General features: G+C 29.6%; 1 protein-coding gene across 11 annotated transcripts; it reads right to left on the bottom strand.

Annotated features, from left to right (window-relative positions):
* LOC140672283 (cytochrome P450 4C1-like) lies at nt 1-27,733 on the bottom strand. 11 transcript variants are annotated; one of them, XM_072904285.1, is made up of 14 exons: nt 26,770-26,860; nt 26,283-26,365; nt 25,237-25,446; nt 22,061-22,170; nt 14,070-14,160; nt 13,269-13,454; nt 7,229-7,322; nt 6,595-6,697; nt 6,258-6,363; nt 5,573-5,679; nt 5,408-5,476; nt 787-955; nt 373-552; nt 38-305 (listed from the first exon to the last, which is right to left on the bottom strand). In XM_072904285.1, the coding sequence occupies exons 3-14, from the start codon at nt 25,388-25,390 to the stop codon at nt 121-123; spliced, it is 1,554 nt and encodes a 517-aa protein (XP_072760386.1). In that variant the 5' UTR covers nt 25,391-25,446; nt 26,283-26,365; nt 26,770-26,860; the 3' UTR covers nt 38-120. The 11 variants fall into 11 exon arrangements, with proteins under 11 accessions (XP_072760394.1, XP_072760397.1, XP_072760396.1 ...); XM_072904290.1 differs by having other exon boundaries at nt 26,283-26,324; nt 26,770-26,817; XM_072904287.1 differs by lacking the exons at nt 26,283-26,365; nt 26,770-26,860 and adding an exon at nt 27,621-27,733.
* Nucleotide 27,734: the final 1 nt, after the last annotated feature.

The raw sequence follows: 27,734 nt of genomic DNA on the forward strand, positions 1-27,734 counted from the left end.
TTTTATACTAGGTATATATTATTGTATATTCATGTATATATTATTCATATAATGTTCAACATATAATATGGATAACGACTTTTTCCATTTTTGTATAAATTTTTTACGTTCTTGTCATATTTACATTGTGTCAAACGACTGTTTATATTTGATTGGTACAAATTTTATATGAACTGGATGAGAAGGACGAAGTACTATAGCGGTCTTCATCTGAAGATCCTTCAAATAATCAACAGGTTCCAAATAAAAATTATGCACCAAAGGAGCTATCATGGCTTTCATTTCCAACAAACCGAATCGTTGACCTACAATTTGAAAATGTAGGTCATTCTAAAACAATTGATATAAGAAAAAATAACAATTAAAATTTACCTATACAATTCCGCGGTCCTGCACTGAAGGGTAAATAAGAATAAGGATGACGATTCTGAGCTATCTCAGGCAAAAATCTATCAGGATCAAATACTTCTGGATTTGGCCAAAAATTAGGATCTCTGTGAACTCCGTAGATATTAAGATGTACTACTGTTCCAGCAGGTACCACATATGACTCTGAAAAAGATTATGTATAAGATTAGATTAAAAAAGATATGTTATAAGATTGAATATATATAAACAATATATATAAAAGTTTTTGAAAAATGTGCATAACATGTATTTTTAAGATATTAAAGTATTTAAAGCTCATTTATTTTTATTTTATATTTATATTTTAGATTTATTTTATAATAATAATATATATATGACATGTTCGAAGATATATGCAATAAAAAAGTAATTACTCACGTAGTTTTACATCTTCCGCAATATATCGTGATATAAGAAACACACTAGGATATAAACGTAGTGCTTCCTTTAAACATCTGTCTAAATATAATAAGTTTTGCAACGACTTTATAGTAAGTTTTCCTCCGTTTTCTTGCATCACGGTATTGACTTCAATTCTCACACGTTCCTGCATCAAGACAAATAATTATTTAAAATACATTTTAAAATATACTGATTTTTATGAACTTAGATATAAATAAATTGATAAGTTGGGTAATTGTGAGAATACTCAATTTTATGTAAATAAGTAAATAATTAAGTTAATTAATGATGCTGCTGAAATATCAATTCAAATAAAATGCAGGAAAGAGTAAAAAATGCTCGCTTTGTACTGAAAAATACAATATTCAAAATGTTAGGAAAGGCTTCTTTTGCTTTATCTCACTTAATTTGTCTCGATATTTTACCAGTGTTGTTAATTAGCCCTAATTATTTAATTAATTTCAAAATTGAGCATTCCCATAATTGTCCTATCTAACAAGGAAAGGATTGGAAGTGTCCCCCTCCGATTTTAATGAGCTTTGACTATGTTGTAGTTTAGTTCAAATAAGGAGACACGTATTTTTTTATAAGTGCCCATACGCCCGTTAAGGGGATGAAACACCCTTTTTTTTAGAAAAATCGATTTTTACATTTCTGAACAAATACCGTCGAAACAATAAGATATAAAAAAAAATGTTTCAAATAAAAGTTTTTTATATACTTTAAAACCGTGCAATCAGATTTTTCAAATATGTTATATTTTTCGAAATCTCTCCCCCTCCCTTTCAATTTTTGAAAATTTTAAAATTTGTCTTATAGTAAAACTTATAGCTCATTTAAAGACAAATATTTTTACTACTAATAAATATTTTTGTTGCTAATATTTATAAAATAAATATATATAATTTTAATTTTTTTAGAGAATAATGTTTAATACGAGAAATGTAATAATGCTGCTGTACGCAGTTTTTATTACTATGGATTTCCCAGAAAGTCCTGTCACTAGAGAAGAAATAGAAACAAAAAACAAGATTAAAAATATGTTTAAATTAATGCACGAAGAAACGTATAAAATTGATGAAGAAGTATCATTAGATTTTGAAAACACATTTGATATAACTGAAGTAGAACGAGTAATTGATGAAGAAAGAGAAGATGACACATATGTTGTATCACACATATCACTCGATGGGCTCTTCGAGCGCAGAAGGAAGTAAATGTACTTAGGTTTACAGCATCATTATCATGGGTAAAAAATTTTAAGCTCGCACATAATATCGTATCTAGTAAAATTACAAAATTTATAACAAGAAAACATTTAACGTCAAATAAAAATTTAGAAGCACAAAGCAAGTCATTTATCGAAAATGTGAAATATTTTATTATACAACATGGAATTGAAAATGTATATAATTCGGACCAAAGTGGATTTCAATTAGAATTTCATTCCGGTCGTTCACTGTCATCTATTAGCACCAAAAAAATTGAACGCATGGTACAATTCATATCAGCAACTACACATAGTTATACTATACAACCTATTGTTTCAACTGATGGTAAATTATTATCGCCTCTTTTTATTGTTTTAAAAGAATCTACTGGAACATTTGGTCCAACGGTAAAAGAAACAATGTTTAAAGAAGATAATATCTTTGTCATGGCATCAAAATCTGAAACATTAACACTGGATTATTTTGAGATCTGGATAAAAGAAGTGTTTTTTTCAAAATGTTAGACCAAAATCAGTTTTATTATTAGATTCTTGGACTGGTCATTGTCCTGATATAATTCAAAGAAACAAGAACTAGATTTTATAGAAAATATCAATTTGTTAACTATACCAGCTGGAACAACGGGAAAAATATAACCTATAGATGTATTCGGTTTTTGTTTATGGAAAAATTTTGTTAAACATTTTTTGAATACTGTCATGCTTTTAGATCTTGAGGTCAAGCTTCATTCAAGAAACAATATTTTAAAATTACAATTATTAACACATAATCAATTTTCATCACCGAGGTTTAAAAATTTATTCAAATATGCATGGTATAAAAGTATTTAGAAAAGAGACCAAAAGAATTTGATACACCAGTAGATTTTTGTTTCAAAAATAATTTAAAACCAATATGCGATATTTTGATGAAGTTGCTATAATTGCCTGCGCATGATGTAAAAAGTCCCTTTGTATAAATCATTTCTTTTACGATCATCATCTTTGTAATCGATATGAATATTTGTTATTCTTGTATGCAATAATTATGTACGCTATTTTATGTATACTTATGTAATATTTCCATATAATTTATTAAGACAATGCGTATTACATTTTTCTTTATACTTTAAGAAATTAAATATTATAAAACAGAATATCTGATTAGTAAAATACTCTATTTCTTTTTCATGTATGTAATGTATATGAGCAAGAATGTTATCTTGATATTTTCGACACAATAATACATACATGTTTTGCTGCACTGGTTGTAAATAAAACTATATTGCATCAACTTATCTCGCAGTTGCGTAAACGCATCTGTTTATTCATAGAACTGAATCATTTAATCTATTAACCTTTGCATCCCGTCAAAGATTTTCCTTGTTCGACTAGTTCTATTTTTAATGTATAAAAACATTATTTTTCTTATGCAAATTATATATTTATTGTCACATAACAAATATATTAATTATATATATATATATATATATATATATATATGTATATATTATATAATTGTAAATTATATAAATATAATTGCTATAATTTATAAATGTATATTTTCATAAATTATTTGTTGATAATTTATGATTGCCTCTGTGAGTTTGCGAAGAAAAAACCGTCGCTCTGAATAGCGAATGTCATGAGGCGGATAAAGCGCGCGTATAGTGATATAAAGATAATTTTAGCTTATTTCTGAAAAATGTGACTGCAAATACAACTTTATCATATATGGTTGAATTTGTCTTTAAATGAGCTATAAGTTTTACTATAAGACAAATTTTAAAATTTTCAAAAATTGAAAGGGAGGGGGAGGGATTTCGTAAAAATATAATATTTTTGAAAAATCTGATTGCATGATTTTAAAGTACATGAAAAATCATAAAACTTTTATTTGAAACATTTTTTTTATATCTTATTGTTTCAACGGTATTCGCTCAGAAATGTAAAAATCTATTTTTTTCAAGAGGGTGTTTCACTCCCTTAACGGGCGTATGGGCACTTATAAAAAAATACGTGTCTCCTATTTTGACCTAGACAACATAGTCAAAGCTCATTAAAATCGAAGGGGACACTTCCAACCCTTTCCTTGTAAGTCAGAAAAAATAACATTTTCTGCTGTTTTCTACAGCTTAGTTTACCCCGATATTTTACCGGTATCATTAATTAGCCCTAATTACTCAATTAATTATGAAATTGAGCATTATCACGCTTAATCCTACTTAATTTACAAGAAAAGGTATGGAAGTGTAGTAAAGAAGAAGTGAAGAAATGTAGTAATGCTGCTGTGCGCAGTATTTACTATACTTTGAACTTTCCAAAAAGTTATATTATAAATTACAACTGATGAAATTGAAACAAAAGACAAGATTGAAAACATGCTTAAATTATGCATGAAGAAATGTATGAAATTGATGAAGAAGAATCATTACATTTTAAAAACACATTTGATGTACCAGACTCAAGTAGTACATTAAGTACCAAGTGCCAGAAGTAGTACTTAACTTATTTCACGGTTAAACATCTGTTTATTCATAGCATGTAAGTATTGTCTATTAATCATGGCCATGAATCGAATATGGATGGTGCGTGCATATAGCGGTTTATAAAGGTATTTCTAGCCTATTTTTGCAAAATGCGATTTCGGACTACAATTTTATTATATATGGTGGAGTTTGTTGTTAAATATGTTATAAGTTTTGTTATAAGATATATAAATTTCAAAATTTTGAAAAATTGAGGAGAGGAAGGGGGGGTTTCGGAAAATATAATATTTTCGAAAAATTTGATCATACAGTTTTAGAGTATATTAAAAACGTGAAACTTTTATTTAAAATTTTTTTTATATCTTTTACCGTTTCGACGGTATTCGCTCAGGCAGATAAAAACTGATTTTTTTCAAGAGAGTGTTCCAACTTCTTAACGGCCGTTTGGCAACGTATAAAAAAATATGTTTCTCCTATTTTAACCTAGACTACAATATATTACAAAGCTCATTAAAATCAGAGGGAAGCACTTCCATATTTCCTTGTTAGGAAAATAGCATTTTTTACTATTTCCCACTTAACTTAATTTGGCCTGATATTTCACTGACGTAATTAATAAGTAATCAATTAATTTCAAAATTAAGCATTCCACAATTATCCAATTCGTACCAATAAATTTTAATAAATTTATCATTAATCATTTATAAATTCTTTATATTTATTTTAGAGATATTTTAATTTTAATTTTTTTCAAAATATGTATATTAACACACATATAAAATAAACATCACAAAAAAGCTAGACATTTGTACTAATTTGACTAAAAATCACAAAGTAAATTATACTATATATATATATATATATATATATATATATATATATATTAATAAAAAGGTACCTGAATATCTTTGTGTTCAGCTAATAGTAATAAAGCAAACGTTATACCCATCGCTGTAGTATCATGGCCCTGTAAATTACGTTACATGCATTATTATATATGCATCTTGTTAGATTCATATGTAATGTGTAAACAGAAAATTAAAAAAAGTTTATAAATACATACTTCAAACATAAACGTATCGACTTCTTCTTTGATATCCGAATCAGTCAAAAATCCTTCTCGAGATATTGCTATTAACAGATCTAGCATGGCTAGCCGCTTTTTTTTAACTAAAAATAAAAACTTGTACACATTAGCATTTTCATTTTTGAATGTTCGTTCTTTAGTTAAGTAACATCAATATTCTCTTAAATTCAAATTTTATTACAAATAATGAATGAATTTTATGGCAAACATAACTTACATCGGTGAATGTTCCGATTAACTTACACTTCAGATTATTTTCGTTTTTATTTCACATGATAGGAGGTTTCTGAGTAAACATTCCTGAGTAATAATTTGAATTTTGTGGCACTCTCTTTTGGTTTCTAAGCTATATAAATTTGAAATCGTAATTTTCATACTTATTTGTATCATTCTTGTCGTTATATTTTATACTTATACGTGTTTATATTTTCTTTTGTATTTTTATAAAATATTAGGCTTAGGCGAAAGATCTCTCTCCTACGCCAAGATTCATGAGATAATTAATCCTTAACGTATAGTAAGTTAATCTGAACATTTACCTTTACATAATTACGTATAATTATATATAATATATATGATTAATATAGAGTGAAATATATTTTATAATATTATATTGCGCAATCAAACTAAAATAAGAATCTCTTATTCTTTTATTACATACTTCCCAATATTTCTACATCATTAATCTCCGCCTTTTTGCCACTTTCAAGGTTTTTTAAGTATTGACCATTGGTATGTTCATGATAAAGTTTCCTTTCTGCAATAATCTACACGAGTACAATATTAAACTTTTTATGTATGTGATTAGTATTAAATAACACATTATACATATAATACAACTACATACAATAACACATTATACATATAATACAACTACATATTATATTTATGATATAATTGCATAATTTTGCTACACAAAGATAATGAAATTTATTGCAATTTTATATAAAAAAGAGAGCACAGAGAATTTCTTAAGCAACATATATTTTATAACTCACTTTTTCCGTAAATCCATGCAATATCTTAAGGAGTTCTTTTTGCTTTTTTCCTTGTGATGACAACGCAAATAACAAATCGTTATGCAGCCAACCTCTCACTAATCTAAATTGTAATTAAATAAGATTATATAATTTTAGTAATGATATAAGTTTTTGTAAAAGTTTTATTTAAAGTCATCATAAAATTATAAAATAAATTTTAATCATATAAAGAAAATATATATACAGTAAGATTTAAAACTAATATACATATGTCATAAAGATATGCACGATTTTTTTAGAACATTGTAGGTTTTTATAGCTTTACATTTTCTTTGATCAAAAAGTATCATTAGATTTTATTGCATAATTTCTTTATTTTAAATTTTTAATATTTTAACATTTTCAATAAAAACTGCAAACAATTCTTATTTCAAAATAAAACATATAAATATTATAGTTGAGAGTGTGTAATACGGTTTTATTACCAATTAAAAGCTTAAATATCAACTAAATCTTACTTGTTTATCTTTACATAATTATTTAATAAAACTTTTCCTCTTAAAATATATAGATAACACACACATATGATAATTTAAAAAATTATATATATGATAATCATTCACTATATCTGTAATATTTGTCCATATATTACCTATAAATAAACAGTTCGATTATTTGATGAACTGCTTCCCGATATTGTTGCTGGAACGTTCCGAGATCGTGCAAAGAGATACCCATGGCAGTTTCTACAAATATATTTTTTGTATAAGACCAAAAATACAATCGCAAAATATTAAAGTTGAATATTTCATGGATAACTATGACAAGAAGTATAAAAAATGGACATTATCGATCTTTATCAGTACTTTGTACAAGAATAAATTTTATTTTTCTCTTAAGCTATAGTTTAACTATAGATTAGATATTTATTTTTTGTCTTTCGAATCTGAAAGGGATTTTTATAAAAACTTTACAGTATTTACAATATAATATTATGCATGAAATATAAATTTTACACAATGATACTTCTTAATTTATTTTTATCTAGTAATTTAATTTGATAACTTTCTGTAATAATATTTGACATAATTTTTATATTATTTTTAAGTTAACTTTGAACTTATTTTATTTCTTTTTAAATATATTTTTTAAATTTTCTTTGGTCTTATTTTCTCTTTCCTAACCAGATGTATATAAATATAAAATATATATAAAAAATTTGCACAAAATTTATTTACGATAAAAATGTGAAATATCTCGATATTACTCAGAATATACATATATACATAAAATGCAACCTTTATTTTATCTTCATTTTTCCCTTGAATATCAAACAAAGATATGGTCAATTCAAATAAGATTAACAAACAAGATTAACACAAATCAACACATCTTATTCTATATATATATATATATATATATATACATAAGATGTATTGATTTGTGTTAATCTTATTTTAATTGTGATTATATCTTTGTTTGATATTCAAGGGAAAATAAAGATAATATAAAAGCTACATTTTATATTGTTAAATATATTGTTAAATAAAATGCAATTAAAGAAAAATAGCAGTTTATAAATCGTAGATTTCTTAGATTGTGAAACTACATATTTTTAATATTTTCAATTATACTGAAAAAATATGATAAATAATGCAAATTTATTCATAAATTTTTAAATTCTTTCTCTAAATATTTTTGAAAAGTGTGTCAATGTAGAAGATTTTGTATGAAAAAGTTTTAGAATTTTTATAAGAAATTTAAGATTATTTTTCATCAGGATAACGTCTATTTTATAAATTTACTCTAACACCTTTTCATTATTTCATATTCCGTCCATCTCTAAATCTTTGCTACATACAAGATTCTCTTTATTAAGTGATTGTTACGTCTAGATTCGAGAAGACTGAGTCGGTGGAAGGACACCCTGATTCTGATTGATCATTATAATGTATAATTAATACGGTAAGAAAAATAAAGTAATATCAAAACGTATAAGTAACTAAATGTAAAAGTCTATACATTAAAGATGGTCAGAAGTGTATTCGCCACTCGCATGTGCATTAGATTAAAATTAAAAGATTGAAATTTATAGGATAACTAAAACATGCATCTAAATTACAATTAAATAGTTAACATTTATTAACAAACCCAAGCCACAAAATTTTTTTGTCTTTTCTAATAATTTCATATACTTTGAGCGATTCTTATTAGATTAGATTAGATAATACTTTATTGCCTTCCCAAAGGTTTACAATCTTTTTTCACAAAAAAAAATAACAAAAATAACACTTAATTTCTATACGCTGTTAAAACTACTTAAACCTACGCCTTAACTCCTAACCCTGCCTGTACACACACACACGCTCTTTCTATCGTTCCTAATGGGCTTCCGTTTCCGTTTACAAACTCCTAATCTCATTCACTCTTCTCTCTCTCTCTCTCATTCCTTCTTCCTTTCCCCTCTCTGACTTTCTCCAATTCCCTCAACCATTCCTCCCTCTGCCCCTCCTCTCAGCACCTCCTTTACTGCTTCCTGTCACCTCCTCATCCCCCCCATCCTCCACATTCCTCCCAAACATGCTCCCATATCTCCCTTCCCCATCCACATACTCTACATTTACACCCTTCATTCTCCCAATATCTGCCTCCCATCATCTCATTTCCCAGCCTAAATCTTGCCACTCTCCTCAACCTATATTCCTTCCAATCTTTCTTTAAATACCCCGGTACACCTTCCCCCTTCACCACCCCATACCATCTATTGAATCTTGACTCCCTAATCCTATCCCAGTTTTCTTCCCTTTGCATCTTTATTTCCCTCTTGTATATGTCCTCCCCTCTTACTCCTCCTTCGTCTCTTAGACCTTCTACCTCCTCCAATCTTCACCCTTTTCCTTCCCAAAATTCTTTCCTCTCTTCCTCCCATCCATTTCCCCTTTTTCCTTTTCTAGCCTTCTCCCTCATCCCCCTCAGACATTCTCCTGCTAGCACCGCCCTTCCCTTCTTCTGCTCTTCTCTCGTACTTCCACGCTCTCATCTCTGCCCTCCCTCTCAACATATCCCTCTGAAACTCCTCTCTTATCATGTATCCCGGTACACTCCTTCCCACCCCTACCATCCACCTCAGGTACCTATCTTGTATTCTTTCTATTTCCTTCCTTTCTCTTCACCCCCAAATCTCAACACCGTAACTCACCACCGGCCATACCAACCTATCAAATAACCATAACCTCTTACTCTAGTCTTTTCCAAATTTCCTTTTCACCAGCCCCAAACTTGCCCTAATATCGCCGCCCCCTTCCTCACTCTCTCCCTCACCTGTCTGTCCTGCTTCCCATTACCCCTTATTACATACCCTAAATAACTAAATTCCCTTACCTCTTCTATCTCCCTCCCCTTCTATTTCCATTCCACTTTTCTCCACCTTCCTCCTCCCTTCCTACACCTCATAACTTTTGTCTTCCCCATGTTTAATACCAAACCCTTCCTATCCAGATATTTCTCCAACTCCTTCATCATCCCTTTCATTTTCTCTTCACTCTCTGCCAGCAGCGCAATGTCATCCGCGTAAGCCAATGTACACACCCTCCTCTTTCCCAACCTCACCCCTTCCCATCCCTTCTTTCCTAACTTCTTATCTAAGTCCGCCAACAGTATCGTAAACAGCGACGGACTTATGGGACATCCTTGCCTTACTCCCCTAACTGTCCAAAATCTATCCCCTTCTTTGTCCCCCACCCTTACCTTAATTATCGTTTCCCTCAAAACTTCCTCACACCTCTCTACTAAACCCTCCCTTACTCCCCTCCTTCTCATCATATCTACTAATACCCCTCTGTCCACCGAATCAAACGCTGCCTTCAAATCGACAAACAATACCACCAAACCACCCACTTCCCCTATCTTATCTATTTATCAAATAATTCAATACATAAATATTGTCCACCGTCCCCATCCCTTTTCTAAACCCCGTTTAATTTGGCGGCAGCACATTCCTCTCCTCCATTTCCACTCTCAACCTCTCTGCCAACACCGCTACATATATCTTATACATCGTCTGCGTTAACGTTATTTCCCTATACTCTTCCACCCTTTCCTTTCTTCACTATCGGAACTACAACCCCTTCCCTCTCCCGGCCATCCCTCCCCCCTCTCTCCTACATATCTCAAATATCCATTCTTCTATTTCCTCCCCTCCGTATTTCCATACCTCATTTGGTATCCCATCTCCCCCTGTCGCCTTCCCATCCTTCAGTCTTTTAATCATCTTCCTCACCTCCTCCCTATTCATTTCTTCCTCCACCTCTTTTTCTCCCCTTCCTCCTAGCCCTCTCACTACCCTCCATTCCACACCTCCTAGTAACTCTCTGAAATACTCGTCCCACTCTCCTATCTCTATGCTCTCATTCATCCTCACTCTTCTTTTTCTTTCTCTATTCAATATTTTCCAAACCTGTCCCTCCGACCTCACCTTCTCTATCTCTTTCATCCACCTTTCTTTCTCTTCCCTTTTCTTTTCCTCACATAACACTGCAAACCTCCTTTTTTCCTCTCTATACCTCTCTCCATCTCCCTCCCCTTTTCTCTACCTCCTCAGCTCCTTCCACACCCTTCTCTTTCCCTTTCTACGTTCCTCATTCCACCAACCTCCTTTCTGTTTCTCCTTTCCAATTTTTTCCAATGCCTCTCCTACCCTTCCTTTCAATTCCTCTCAGCTTTCCTCCACCCCTTTCCCCTGCCCCCCTTTTTCTCCAAATATTCTCCTAAACTCTTTCGTCTCCTCTTCTGTCCATACTCCTCTACCTCCTCTTTTTCTCCTCTCATCCCCTCTTTTTTCCTCTACCTCCTCTCCCTTTCCTATCCACACCACTATTGGCTGATGGTCCGATCTACTTTCTCTTCTACTACTAACCATCTCACCTCCTCCCTCACCCTCTCATCTCCAATAACGTAGTCAATGACCGATTCCCCTTTTCCTCCCGTATACGTTAGCTCCCCCTCCTCATCCCCTCTTACATCTCCATTAAAGATTGCCCATCCCTGCTCTTCCAAATACCTGCATAAGATTTTTCCCTCTCTATCTATAGTCCCATCCTTGGAATTTCTCGTACCCCCCTCCTCCTCTTTCCCTTCCTCCTCCCTTGCCCTTCCTCCCTCCTTCCCCGTCCTTGCGTTAAAATCTCCTCCAATCAACACCCTTTCCCCTTTCTCCCTCTCCTCCATCCATTCTCTTAAATTCACCATTTTCCTTTCTATGTCCTTATTCACATATATCCCTATTACTTTCCACCACATCTCTCTCATCCAAACCCTTACCATCATGATCCCCTCTTTTCTCCCTCCCCCTCTCGAGCAATTCTTATTAATTGTTTTGGTATTCTACAATAGAGAATGAAAAGAGAAGAAAATATTGAAACCTTAATAAATCGTTATATTATTTGAAAGAAAAGAAAGAAGGGAAAAATTGAGAGAAAAATTTTTATCTTTATATATATTCGGTAATCGAATATATGGAATACTGTTAGATACAAAATACACGGCTTATTGCACGAAGAGAAAGAAAGGTGAAAAATAGACTGAAAAGAACAGAGAGATGCGATCATTAATTACAGAAATGGATGTATGTATATAAACTTAGTGATTTTGAAAAAATGAAAGATTCCATTGAAATATAAGAATTGTTTAAATTTAAACGAGAAAATAGAATAAAAGACAGAAATAAAAATTTATTTAATTAAAGTCTCTATTTGTCGACAAATGCGGACGCAGGTAAAATGACAATCGCTGGGGTCAATGAATACTAATTTCCAATTATCCATGAAAAAGTTGATGATAGACATCCATCAAGAAAATTATAACGTCACACTACACAAATTAAGTTTAAACTCATTTTTACTGAGATATAAATTATGAAATAACAAATAGATGTCACAAAAAAGAATCCTCGAGACTATATATTTAAAGTCAAATTGAAAAAAACTAGGTGCTCAAGAGTGCAGTATGACAATCACGATGATAAATATTCGACTGTTGATTTTTCTCGCGTAACCAAGAGTTCTACTACCTCCTCTTTATTAGATAATTTGACGAATAAGTATTTTAATTAACGCTCTCATATACTTGGAAGGATTGTCTTTTCGGCTTCTAGCCTTAGAGGCTTACTCCTATTGGTACAGATTTTTATCAGAGAATTTTGGTTTTAACCAATAGAGAGTTTGATACAGTCAAAGGGAGTTATCGTTTGTTGCTATATTCTATAAAATTTATTATAAGCAACTGTCACCTAAGGGTGGTTTGTTAAGTGAGCACTCATATCAAGTGTTCTCAGTTTTTCACCGTCTCCAATTTATGACTTTAGTTTTGAATGACAATCTCAGTTTACGATGATTCTGTTTTATTTAAAAATTCTTAAGTATTGAGTGTGATAGAGCCTTTTGAATATTTATACACGGCTCAGTTTTTAGCATTCGTTATCTCACAGTTTGAAATTCTCATCTCATTTTCAGATATTCGTTGATAATTAATATTGAAAGAAAAGAATCGTGAAGTCCATCGGATGTAACATCCAAATCCTCCTTTTAAAGCCTCCGATAAATTTTCTTTGCTTTATATTCTTTCTCTTAAATATAATTATTTAAAAAAATTCTCGTACGTAACTGTAAAGAATTACAGAAAAATAAGAATCTTACCGCATATCGCGTTCAGTGTATGTTCACTAATGAATGGTATTAAATCCTTTACAACTATGCCTTCTACATTCTTCAAAGATTTTGTCATACGGTCGCTCTCTTTCACTAAAATATCTATAAATTCATTTAATATATTGAAATGAAATGCAGGTGTTAAGATCTTTCGCCGCGTTTGCCACTTGGTGCCTGAAGTAAGAAAATAATACAAAATTGTGTACAATAAAATATAAATATTATATGTATAAGATTACTCGCTCTTTTTTTTTTTTCAATATATAATTGACTAACCTTTTAATAATTTTAATTATACATATATTGAAATTTATTTCTACTTTATATCGCAAAACTTTTTTATAATTTTTTACACCTTCTTCTAATGATATTTGTATGTGAAAGACATTGTAAACATTCACATGAATTTATTATTATTATGTATTAAAATTGTGTCCAGATGATAGATAAAAATAAATTAAAATTTATTTATAAAAGAAAGTTTGTTTTACGTGACGATGTTTGACTTGATACAAAATTTTCTTTTATTAAAATGTATTTTTTCCATATTTAATTGAGATTATGTATAACAAAATAATGCCTCAATTAAACTTTAATTTAACTAAACGATATCTACGTGTATCTTTTCCATACTAATTATACATGAGAAGAAGTTATATAAGTTTACAGTTTAAGATAGTATTACAATTTAATCGCAAAATTTTATTCGATTATTTATATAATAGAGACAAGTTAGTAAGAGAGTCTAAAAAAATGTACGAGAGATTAACGTCAATACGTTGTACATACCTGTGCTAGTGAGAAGACCTGTGCCGAGCCAAGGCTGTAAAAACTCATATATTCTACTTTTTCTCATGTGCTTGTGGCTGGTTAGTATCGTCTGAAATTAGATTGGGTAAGATTTTAATATACCATCCTCCGATTTTGATGAAATTTTACAGGTATGTACTAATTGAATGTAATCGAAATCACAAGTAGAATTACGGAAATGTCTAATTTCTGAGAAATTTAAATTTAAATTATTTGATTTAATTAACATTATTTAATATTTTAAAACTGAATAGGTTTTGTAATCCTGTTTCACATACTGTAATCCTGAACACGTGAGATACTAGCGTTCAGACCAATTTTGGTACTACTTTAGAATTACTTAAAAGATCCTAAAAAAGTTTATCATCTTCATCATCTTCTTTGAAGTTAAAACTAAGCTTTTATGTAATAAAATTAAAGAAAAACTATTTTTAAATATCAAATTTTTATCACTTTTTAGATCAAAATCTGAAAAGTATGTTTTAAAAACATAAAAATTAATAATACATTGGAAACTCTTAATAGTGCAGCGTACGGGGCTCTGTTGCATTTTTATGAGTTTATCACTTCTACTGTAGAGATCAGAGCCATGACAATGTATCGTTTAGCCCACATACCAAAAGAAGTTCGTACTTAATAAAAGATATGTAAAACACGATAACATGAATACGCACAAATACGACGGTTGGATTATGTAATATAGCGAGAAGCGTGAGCGTGAGTATACATGCTTTTTACGCGAGAAGATATTGCGCTTGCAGCTTTGTGCAACCAATACGCTGCTTGGCCGTTATCCCTACTCATGTTACGGAGGTCGAACTTGGCGGACATGGAAGGGATGTATTGCACTTTTTCAAATCGCACTATTGAGAGTTTCCAGTATATTTTCACATTACTATATAAGTATAAATTAGTTAGCTGTATTTTTGACAATGCGTATACACTCAAGTATTGCATGTACATGATAGAATGCATCAATAAATGCATAATAATTTTATTCCGCTGTATTATTCTAGAAAACTATTGACATTTCAAATACCAAATGATTTAATATTCACATTTTTCAAACACTAACATAATATGTTTTTAGAAATTGAATACATAATATATGCATAAATATTAACAGAACGAAATTGTGTACTGCACTTAAGTTTACTTGTGTACTTAAGGACGAGAGAGCGTGCGTGCGTGTGCGCGTGCGTGCGTGCGTGCGTGAACGTTCTCATACATATCGCGTATAGTAAGCAGCTGATTACAGCGTGCCCTCGTAATCACCTATCGTACAATGAGTTGCGTCGCCCTTGCCTACCGCGTACTCGTTTCGTGATTCGTTAACTTTTTCGTCTTGTAATTTAAAAAACTAAGCTTCGGACAAAATTTTGGTAGAGGAAAAATCGTCTTAGAATTGAGTCAGGAATACGACAGATTAAGGACAAATTGTTTTGAATCACTGTATATACAGGGTGTCCCGAAATGACCGGTAAATATTCTAATGGCAGGTTCCTTAGAACATTTTAAAACAAAAAGTTTAATACAAAAATGTCGAGGCTACAATAGTTTTCAGATTAGAAAGATTTGAAGATCACGAATAACAGGATTAGAATTTCGCGCGCTCAGGTACGGTAAAATAACAAGTGATAAAAGTGCTTCTATGAATTTATCTAATTTATCTAATTCTTTTATCACTTGTTATTTTGCCGTACCTGAGTGCGTGAAATCTCAGCACTACCATTCGTAAAATATAATCGCTTGCAGTTTGAAAACTATTGTAGCCTCGATATTTTTGTATTAAATTTTTCGCCTTAAAATGTTTTAAAGAACCTGCCATTAAAACATTTACCGGTCATTTCGGGACACCCTGTATACAGGGTGTCCTGGTAAAGGTGAGCAAAATCTCTCGTGGGCATGTAGAGCAGGTAAAAATAACTCCATAAGTACCTATAAAATTTTTTTTTTTAATGCATCTCTACCGAGATATTTGTCTCTAAAGTTTAAATTTTAAAATCATTTTTTAAAAATAAGTTTTATATTATTTTGTAGATCTTAATAACGTATAAGAAATTTTTCTATTATTGACTGAAGATCTTTCAAATAATGTGATAAATTTTTTGATATTATTTCGGAAAGCCAGAATCGGATCACCTGTAAGGCTTTTAACTTACAAAACTTTAAAACCAGTGGATTTTTTTATTTTTAAATTATGTTTTTAGATTCTTCACATCTTTTTCTAAAAAAAAAAATATTTTGAAAATTTGACAACGGATTCATAATCAGCGACCCTAAAAACCCTTATATATAAATTTTTATCAAGATTAGCATTAATTTTCAAATTTTAGTCCGCCATGTTGGATCCGCCATCTTGAATTTTGAAAATCTGATAACAGATTTTCAAAATTCGTGATCGACCACCTCAAAAACTCGTATGTACCAAATTTTGTAAAATACCGATAATTATAAAAATTCGTGGCTTTAAAGGGTTAAATATTATTTACATTATTATGAGCAATTTTGGCTAAATCTTGTTAAACCAAACTGATTTTCGATGTATCGAAAAGTACAACGGACAAATAATTTGATCGAACGATATCATCGTACATTAAATAATAAGTTTAGAAATAATCTTGATCCTTGACTATTTATCAGTAAGTTCTGTGTATTTTTGATTAACAAATAATATAATAGTTTATAAAAAATTAGATATATCTTATTTTCTATATAAATTATATTTGCTTTAAATTTTTCGATGTATAAAAAAATTAGGAGAGTTACAAGCAACAGCACGTCGAGATTTGGTTACGTTAAAAGCAGAGTAACCCCTGATGCAGCTTACAATTAGATATAGCTAGATAATAAAATTTATAAGAGTCATACGCGGATGTTAATACGTAAATTTCTTTAGAAATTAATTCTTTCCGCGAAAATTTAAACGTGCACAAAGCACGTATTTTACTTGGTGTATTTTACCAAGAAATAGATTCTCATTTTTGAGAATTCTATAACCTCTCTTTACCTCCCTAAAGGCGAGAAAGAACAATGTTAAAAAACTGCCGTTTTTTGCCCATGAATAGAAATGTAAGAAACATAATGAATCTTATAGATCTCAACTTGCTGAATACGATGGTACTAGTAGTTTTTATTAAAAATATGGGGAACATTGTCAAAGTCTAAATTTAAGTCCTATTTATTACTCTGTCTACGTTATGCGACTTATCGCTACATATCAAGATTAACCTTGCAACAGGATAATATTGAGTGTGTGTGTATATATACAGGGTGTCCCATTTTAAATAACGACCTCAAATATCTCCCGAATAATACGTTTTAGAGAAAAATATTTCAGACAAAAGTTGTACGGTTTTGAGGAGGCCATAAGATGGTACCATTGGTTTGACATTGAATAGTTGTTGGAAGGTCATGTAAAGATCACCTTGAATTTTTTAAATGAGACACCCTATATATTTTTGCATATTCTTGTAGCTCATCTCGAGAGCTTTCCAAAACACTTATGACAAAGTAGTTTTTATTAAGTATTTTTTCAGTTATAAGGCTTCAAAGTTGCAGTATTTTGACATTCCGAGATAAAAGGGTGGTACGGGTGGTTTGAAACAACCTGTACAGAGAAATTTTGTAAATTAAAAAATTTTAAAAATTGAATGAGAGCTAATAATAGCGGGTTAGCGGTAGGTAAATTAAACGTAAAAAAAAATATTTGAGTAAATAAAATTTAAAAAAAGGTATAATTAAAAATTAAAAAATTATTAATATTTATATATTGTATATATATATAAATCAAATTTATGTTATAAAAAAACCCATATATGTAAACCAAATTAATGTTTAAGAGCTAAAATATATGAAATTGTATATATATAAGAGCTAAAATATATGAAATTAAAATATATATATATATAAGCAAAAAAAAAAAAAATAAAAATATGAATATTTAAGTTTATGAAAAAAGGTAGCACGAAATAAAATATCAAAAAATGAAAAAAGAAATAACATAGTAGTGGTTCTCAAAAAATTTATATTTTGATATAAATTTAGTGAAAATTGGTTCATAAATATGTAAGTAGTTCATGAGGACCGCGCGAAGAGCGGTCCGAAAAACTAGTGCGCATATATATATATATATATATATATATATATATATATATATACAGGGTGTCTCATAACTAACGAGCCAACGTTCGTGAGCGGGTAGAACGGGTTAAATGAAATGAAAAGTCCTGTACCATTTTGCGATTTTCAGAATAATTATTGAGAAATTAATTTACAAAGATCGGCAAATCCGGCACGAGTATCAGCCTGCCGCAAAAAAGATGGCGAGAAGGACGGCCCTAAGGACGATCGCTAAGCGCGCGCGACGTAAATAGGCGTCATTGCCTCGCGGTTACCAGGGACATAAACGAGAAGCGTTGATAAGAACAATAGATTAGCGATTATTATTTAGCGACCGGCCTAGCGGTGGGCCGTCCTTCTCGCCATCTTTTTTCCGGCGGGCTGATACTCGCGCCGGATTTGCCGATCTTTGTAAATTAATTTCTCAATAATTATTCTGAAAATCGTAAAATGGTACAGGACTTTTCTATTCCATTTAACCCGCTCTACCCGTTCACGAGCGTTGGCTTATTAGTTATGAGACACCCTGTATATATATATATATATATATATATATATATATATATATATATACAGGGTGGACCATTTTAATCCATCCAGTCGAATATTTTGAAAACCAAGCCCGGGAGAGAAAAATGTTTCAGACAAAAGTTGTATAGTTTCGAGGGGGCCATAATGGTACCATTGGTTTGACCTTGAAAAGTCATTTAAAGGTCACGTGAAGGTCATTTCAAGTTTTTTAAATGGAACACCCTATATATTTTTACATATTCTTGTAGCTCATCTCGAGAGCTTTCCAAAACACTTATGACAAAGAATTTTTCATTAAGTATTTTTTAACGAATCAATTAGTGTAAAGAAAACACATAATTATGTTAAAGTAAAAATATGTAACTGTTAGTTGCAAATTCAGATTTTTACTTTAACATAATTATGTGTTTTAATTATGCCAATTGATTCGTTTCGTTATTCTGTGCATAAAAGTATTAGAGTAAGATAATAAAAAAATGAATATTTTATGAGATATCTTGTATTTTATGTCAAAATACTGCAACTTTGAAGCCTTATAACTCGAAAAATATTTAATGAAAAAATACTTTATTATAGTGTTTTGGAAAGGTCTTGAGATAAGCTACAAGAATATGCAATAAAACATCGGGTATCCCATTTAAAAAAGTAAACATGACGTTTATATGACCTTTAAATGACTCTTCAAGGTCAAACCAATTATACCAACTTATAGCCCTCTCAAAACTATACAACTTTTGTCTGAAACATTTTTGTATAAAACTTTTGGATTCTGAGATATTTCAGTGGAAAGATTTAAATGGCGTACCCTGTATATAAATTTTTGAAAAATAAAAAACCTTTATTTTAATGCAAAAATAGCGGCAATGTAAAGGTTAAAGTGATGACCATCACTGTCAATGCAACACTTCTTCTGATCACTGATTGATTTGCGTCTTTGATAACGTTAGAAGTTAGTGACGCACAGGCTGAAATGATCTGTTGTTGCATGTCTTGAGGTGTAGTTGGTTCATTTTTGTAGACCAAGTCCTTTGAAGTTCCTCATAAAGAACCCCAACATCCATCAGTGATCAGAAGAATCCAGTGTTGCATTAATAGTGATGACCATCACTTCAAACATTTTCTAGTAAATTAAATTGTAAATTTTTATTTATTTAGTTATGAATTATTTATTATAAAAAACGTATCTTTTATCGTTTCTTCTCTTGCTTCTAATTTTGTCAAATGATATAAGTTCTGAACTTGTTTTGAGTTCCTCTATTATATTATAAAAAGAAAACATATCGAATCCATTTACAGAAATAAGATAAGCTTGATATCTCAGAAGCATCTCCACCTGGACAAAAATTATTATATAATATCCTCCTTCATACTGTGCAATTTTGATTACACAAAGAATGATCCCAAAAATCGCCTATTTTTTAACTCTTGAATTCGGACTTAAATCTGATGCTAAATGATAGTTTATCATGAGACATTAATCCTCTGAGATTTTCAAATTGGGCCCACTTTTTATTGTTGAGATATGAGGGGTCAAGGTTGTCATTATGTACTAACTGACAAGGAAAGTTATGGAAGTGTCCCGCTCCGATTTTAATGCTCTTTGAATATGTAGTAGTCTAGATCAAAATAGGAGACATGTATTTATTTTACGTGTTTTTTCGGCTGTTAAAAAGGTGAAACACCTTCTTAAGAAAAATCGGTTTTTATATGTCTGAGCAAATACCGTCGAAACGAGATATAAAAAAAGCTTTGAATAAGTTTAAAAAGTTTTTTGGTTTTTAATGTACATTAAAATTTTTCATAATCAGATTTTTCGAAAATGTCATATTTTTCGAAATCCTCCCTCCTCCTCAATTTAAAAAAAATCAGATTATGCAGTTTTAAAGTACATTAAAAACCATAAGATTTTTATTCGAAACTTTTTTTTATATCTCTTACCGTTTCGACGGTATTTACTCAAAAATATAAAAACCAATTTTTCTCAAGAGGACGTTTCACCTCCTTAACGGCCTTGTCAGTTAGTGCGTAATGACAACTTTGACCCCTAATATATCAGCAATAAAAAGTGGGTTCAATTTGAAAATTTCAGAAAATTAATATTTCATGATAAACTATTATTTAGCATCAAATTTAAGTCCGAATTCAACAGTGAAAAGACGGGCGATTGTTGACCTATTTTTGGAGTCATTCCTTTCCTGTAGACCTTACAGATTTGAAAATATTTCAGGTGGTAATAGTTATTGCCTCACGCTATATTATTTTTATTATTTACTTAATTATACATATTTATTAAAATATTATTTATTAAATTGAACTTAATGTGCAACTTATTGTGTTCTGATGTTCACTACCAGTCACTATACGTGACGTAAACTAAAGTTTCAATATTAACAGTAAATATTGGAATACATCACTTATTAGAAATGACTTTCTCTCATTGTTAATTTTGTTGAAGATATCAAAGAAAAATCAAGTTATCACAGTCCGTTATTACTTAATATCAGGGGACCGATTGTGTATTTTTAAAGAAAAAAATAATTAAAAAAAGTTTTTTTGAAAATTTTTGATTTTATTAACATGATTAAATAGAGATGATTTTATCATAAAATTTTATATAAAATATTTTTTTATATTTCTCATTAGTTTCGAGATATATCGAGAAAAGCAAAAAGTTTTACATATGGGGGTGATTTCATCCCTTAAAAACGTTTTTTCGTCGCTACTGAAAATGTCTATAGAATGTAATAGAATGTTCTAGTAGATTAAAAATGACCTGGACACGAGTAATCTAGGTATTCAATTGAAGCGTTAATATGAAAAAAAATAAAATTCAAAATTATTTTATTGAAATATTTCATTTTATTAAAAAGTATATTAAAAAATAAATGTACAGTGCTAACAAAATATCATTATCATAAAAAAAATCAAAAAAGCTCATTTTCTTTCATTTTTCGATATAATCAGCATCTAAATAATAAAAACAGGATACATTAACTTAATCTAACCTTATCTAGTCAACCTTAACCAAACCTACTCTAATTTTTTCTATCTTAATGAGTTTATCACATATTAAAAAAACAACTATATTCAATTAGTACTATGTACGTGTAAAATTTCTTCATAATCGAAGGGAGATAATATACTAAAGTTAAGCCAAATAATCTAATAAAATTCTTTCATATTTTAAATTACTATCTTTGATATTTCTTCTTTTTATCCTTTTAAAGAACATTTTTTACGAACAAACATTTTCTTGAAATGCAAAACTTCTAAAAATTATTTCTACAGAGAATTGAATTTTTTAAATATTTTATTACTTCCATATCATCTGGATGACGGATAGATACAACGGGCGTAAAGAAAGACCAGACTTTCATAATGGGATAATATATGTCAAATGTAGAATGCATAACTTTCCATTGTTCTTCTGAAAATATATAAATATTATAAATGTAAGTACCAAAGTTTGGGTTAATTTTATCATTACTGCATCATTAGTTAAAACACGTTAAAAACAATGATTGAAAATAATGATAATTAAGAATATTAATATTATTGCAAAAGAGTAATAAGATTGATAAGATACTGATAAGATTGAATTATTTTAAAAATAATTAGTGCAATAATATTAATAAATATATGTTTTTCAAAACAGATTTACAAATTTAACTTTTACTTTCGCATGAAGTAACGAATAAAGGTCAATTCACACATCTCCGTTCCGTATCCGTGTCGTATCCGTACCGTATCCGTGCTGTTCAGTACCGCAAACATTTCCGTGATTTTCATTCAGTACGTCTTGAGACAACGAAGAAAAAGCATGAATTTCTCTGACGAAGAACTTGCAGTTATTGCAACAATTTTAGACGAGGAAGAAGTAAATTTACAAAAAAGAAAAAAGCGATGAAATCTATGAGTGCGCACTAGCATGTAAAGATTATTGCACACAAATTTACGACATAAGTAATTAAAAAAATAAAATTATTTATATTAAGAGTTATTGTTGTTGTTGTTGTTTAATATGAATAATAATAATCAGTCGTATTATAATAATAACTCATCTCTTAATAATAATTCGTATTTTAATTACTATTTTAAATGTTGTGTGCGATAATCTTTATATGCACTAGTGGCAATTTAACCAAATTCGCTATATTTATGTCTGAAGCCGTTCAGACATTCAATGCCGACGCCGTACCGTACCGTCCGTTACGTGAAAATATCGGTGAAGATTTTGCCTACGCACTGATATTGATACGGACGGACAGTTACGGATACGGATACGGAAGCGTATAAACAGTCCCATAGAAATATATAAGGACGATATTTTCATCAGTGCACGGACGTACATTGTACGGATACGGCACGGACACGGAACGGAGATGTGTGAATTGACCTTAAAGGTCTATTTACACATATCCGTAACGTATCAGTGCCGTATCAGTACCGTGTCAGTGACATTCGTGACGTTTCAGTGACGGTTATTTCTACATATCCGTGCAGTTTGATTTCAGTGATTCTCGAAATGGCTCACTTTACGGATGACGAGTTAGCAATAAATATAAGTATAGGCATAAATTTACAGGAGTCTTTCCATGTCAAGTGGACTTTTTTAAAATTAAGTCTTGAATTTAGATGTAAATGAAATATTATGTTCATCGCGTAACTTTACAGTAAAATTGACACCAAAAAAGTGATCTGCTTGATATAAAAAATTACGCAATAGATTCTATTTACATCCAAATCCACGACTTGACCTTAAAAAAAGTACTTTGTTTGATATTGAATGAACCACAGATAAATATTGACCGTCGTAGCTCGTCCGTGAAAAAGCAAAAATATCGTTGATAAACACTGAACGGATACTTAACTGACATTGAACTGACACTGAACGTGCCGGTCACGGAACTGTGACAGACATGTGTGAACATGTGCATTTAAAAACAAAGGAACAATATTTATAATCACTGACACTGATGGAAAATCATATTATATGTATATTGTATGTATTATATGTATATGTATATTGTAATACAAATACATTAGAAATTAATTAGAGATTAGACGGGTGTAAAGAGCTAATATATATATATATATATATATATATATATATATATATATATATTGTTAATACTGATGTGATATTTAACTATGAATTATATTTATATAATTAGAAATAATAATAATTAATAAAAGATGACAGCAATTATAAAATCATATTATATAGTTTCTAAATTGCGGTTGCGAACGTTTCGGTCTTCTTTTTTGACCATCATTAGTGTTAATCGTTGAATATAAATCTGTAGTTACAATATAAAATACAAATTTATTATCTACGATTATAATGTAAACACAAAGTATGTCAATAATTTAAAAATCTCACGTTTTCAAAGTGGAATCGATACGTTCTTCTCTCCTGATATTACTGGTTCCATAGTTCGTAAGTCATGGAATCACTCCGTTGTTGTTAACTTTGCAATTATAAGTCGTGTCGAAATTATAATCATAATTACATGCGAACAAGAGCGCAACTGGTGATGCCACGTCAACAGATAAAAATAACCCATGTGACAACAGTTACTTGTTTATGTCTATATGACTTATTTAAACGTGTGGTAGTTTATTTATAATGTTTGTGTATATATCAGATAAATACTCAGTATCCGTCTGCAAATTCAAGCTTTTGTTGTCTTTTTATGTAAATCATCTCCGACAACAATCTTTTTGTCAAACATGATTCACTATCTAAGATCTCGATGTCATCCCATATAAAATCATGATCATACTGTAGACGGTGATCGGTTATGACCGACTTATTTGTAGTGTTTCTTTTAATATGTTGTTTATGTTTATTAACTCGCGTAATCAACCTTCTGCTCGTTTGCCCTACATAAGATGCATTGCAATCGGCACATTTGATTTTATAAACTACATTTGTTTTCGATAAATTCGGGATGATATCTTTATGAGACCTTACAATATCTATTTAACTTATTTAAGCTATAATATGCCAATCGAACACCTATGCCTTTGGTAATAGTTTTGAATTGTTCTGTTAAACCAGGTAAATACGGTATGGTAAAAAAGTTAACTTGCTGAGCATCTCTATTATCATCGGTAACACCTCTCTTTTGTTTTTCAAAAAGTGTCTTTAATCGGTTGTTAACTGTTTGGAATATAAATTCTAACGGATATGAATTCTCTATTGGAATGTCGATTAACAATGTGAGATTTTTTGCATGGAACTTAGGATGCAATAATAACAAGGCCCTGTCCGTAAGTCCATAACTATTCCTTGTTTTTGATTAATCGGATGCTGTGATAAGAAGTTCAAATATTTGCCCGAGAATGTATTTTTATGAAACCAGTCGTGTGTAATTTGATTATTTTCGATAATTAACGTTAATTCCTCTTTACGCTCGTCCAATCTCTAATTATTTTATTATATTAAAGAGCCTTGATTTGCAATTTGATATTAGAAATTGTTACTTGCCTGCTGAAACAAGATATTCCATTATATTACCAATAATCGGATAACCCGGCGGTCCCGGGATAAGATTAATTAGTTGTCCAATTCTTCCATGATGTACGTAATAATTATATACTAATAAACTAAGAATAGATAATAGAAATATAATGATAAACATCGTTTCTTGATGTGATGAGGCGTCGAATAAAGCTCAGTTTTCTTCGTGTTCTCCTTCTTTAAATCACATGTCACGGAATAAATAATATTCATTTACGAAACTAATTATCATCTTGGTATCTTAAATATGAGTGATAAATATCAGATATTAAGTGATACAAATTTATCAGATATCAAGCGATACAAATACTCAAACTCGATTTCGGTTTCTCAGCAGATTTTAACTGCACAAACAATGTGATTTATCATCAACAATTACACTGAGTCTGTTATGAAGGTCAGACAAATTAAATAGTTAAATTATCTTTATATATAGTTATATAAATGCAAACATTTCTTTTTCTTTATTTCTTAAATTTTTATTTTTTTGGACCTGTACCATTTGACATCTAAACCGCTCATGTTATCATAAATAGAATGTAATCATAAATAGAATAAAATGCGTTAATCTTATACTTCTCTTATAATTAATAATTTATTACATAGTTAACAATTACATTAAAAACAATTTATTAGAAAAGTTTATATGCATAATTAAACATTTGAACGCTTCGTCAATTTAATCGATATAAGTCATGTTGTACGATTTAATTACTTCGTAACGGCTAATAATTTTTATGATTAAAAAATTTGCGAATTCTGCGAACGGCACCTCTTTTCTATTTTAACTAGAATGCAATTATTGTTTTTGAGTGATCGATTTTGATACAAACGAGATACTCATAACAAACATGACACAAATGTGATTTTCTTCTATAATTTTCTTCTATTTTAATAAAATTTAAACATATAATAATCTAATAAATATATAATAAAAATTAATTATGTATAATAAAAAATGAAAAAAATAAATTAAATATATAATAATCTAGATCAAAATAAGAAATACGTACTTTTTATTTATTCTTTCGGCCGTTAGGAGAGTGAAACTGTTTCTTGAAAAGAAATCTCTCTCTCTCTCTCTCTCTCTCGCTCGCTATATATATATATATATATATATATATATATATATATATATATATCTTTAAATGATAATTAAAAATAATTTGGAAAAATTTTGCATTTGCTATCTTCGAGTAAATTTTGCTTGAATAAAAAAAAAAGAGAAATGTTATGCGATATATACATATTAATATGTTTCTAAATATATATTTTCTTTCTAAATTTAATATAAAATATTATACAATGTATTAATTAATTTTATTTATATTATAAAATATTATAAATTATTATAAAACATTTTAATTATTCTTTCATAAATTTTGTAGAAAGAGAAAAAACAATTATAACTTAATTTTATTAAATTAAAGAAAAATTGTAAAATAAATAATGTGTAAAAACATAAATGATAATACAATTATTTAAAATATTATAACTTACAATAAACTTAGTTACACATAATGAACAACAACTACTGATAGAACAGGCTTCCGTACTGAACTTTACTATGTAACTCATATAATCATATTAAATATTCCGTACTATGAATTCCGTACTACTAATTTATCAGAATGATATGAATGCTTTTATACTGATGCATATATGGCAACACATGCAATTATAAGTGAAATGCTGATATTACATTAATATCTCTATATTTTATATCTTTATATTTAATATGCACATATATGATATGTACATTTGTATGACTTTAACGATAGCCTTTGATATCTCTAAATACATTTGACTGGTTTTCTTATCATTTTATAATAAATATGTTATTATAATTTACAGAATGTATTCATGCTTAAATATGTAAAATACTTATTTTTACCTATAATTTTATATTTTTTAAGATTACGAATAAAAATCTAAATACTTTTATAAAATGCGTACCATACAACTTTTTCCTTTAAAGCATTTTTTTCATTTCTCATGTTTCGATGGTATTAGCTTATAATTATAAGAATTACCTTTTTTAAGAAAATGTTTTTCTTCTTATCCGACCATTAGAACATAAATAAAAAAATATCCATTTCTTATTTTAACTTAGAGTACAATATCCAAAGTTTATAAAAATCAGAGGAGGACACTTTTCTTATTAGAAAAATCTCATTTTTTTTTCTTTCTTTAATAACATAGACTTTTACTTGATAGAGAAATGAGAGTTCCATGCAACGTAAAAAACAAGAAGAACAAAATCTTAATTTTGTTGTGCCCGCGTATTAAGGAAGGGTTTTTTGGGATTCCATGCGTTCAAAGAATTAGAATATAGGCACTGAATAAAATACTTGTCACTATGTTGTGATAAAAAAGAGTTGAGTTTGTACACTTAATTACACTTATTAATACATTGTACAAATATTTAATCACACGCGATATGAGCGTAGGTACGGACTTTCGAT

This window comes from Anoplolepis gracilipes, chromosome 13, assembly GCF_047496725.1.
Source record: "Anoplolepis gracilipes chromosome 13, ASM4749672v1, whole genome shotgun sequence".
Classification (NCBI taxonomy): Eukaryota; Metazoa; Arthropoda; class Insecta; order Hymenoptera; family Formicidae; genus Anoplolepis; species Anoplolepis gracilipes.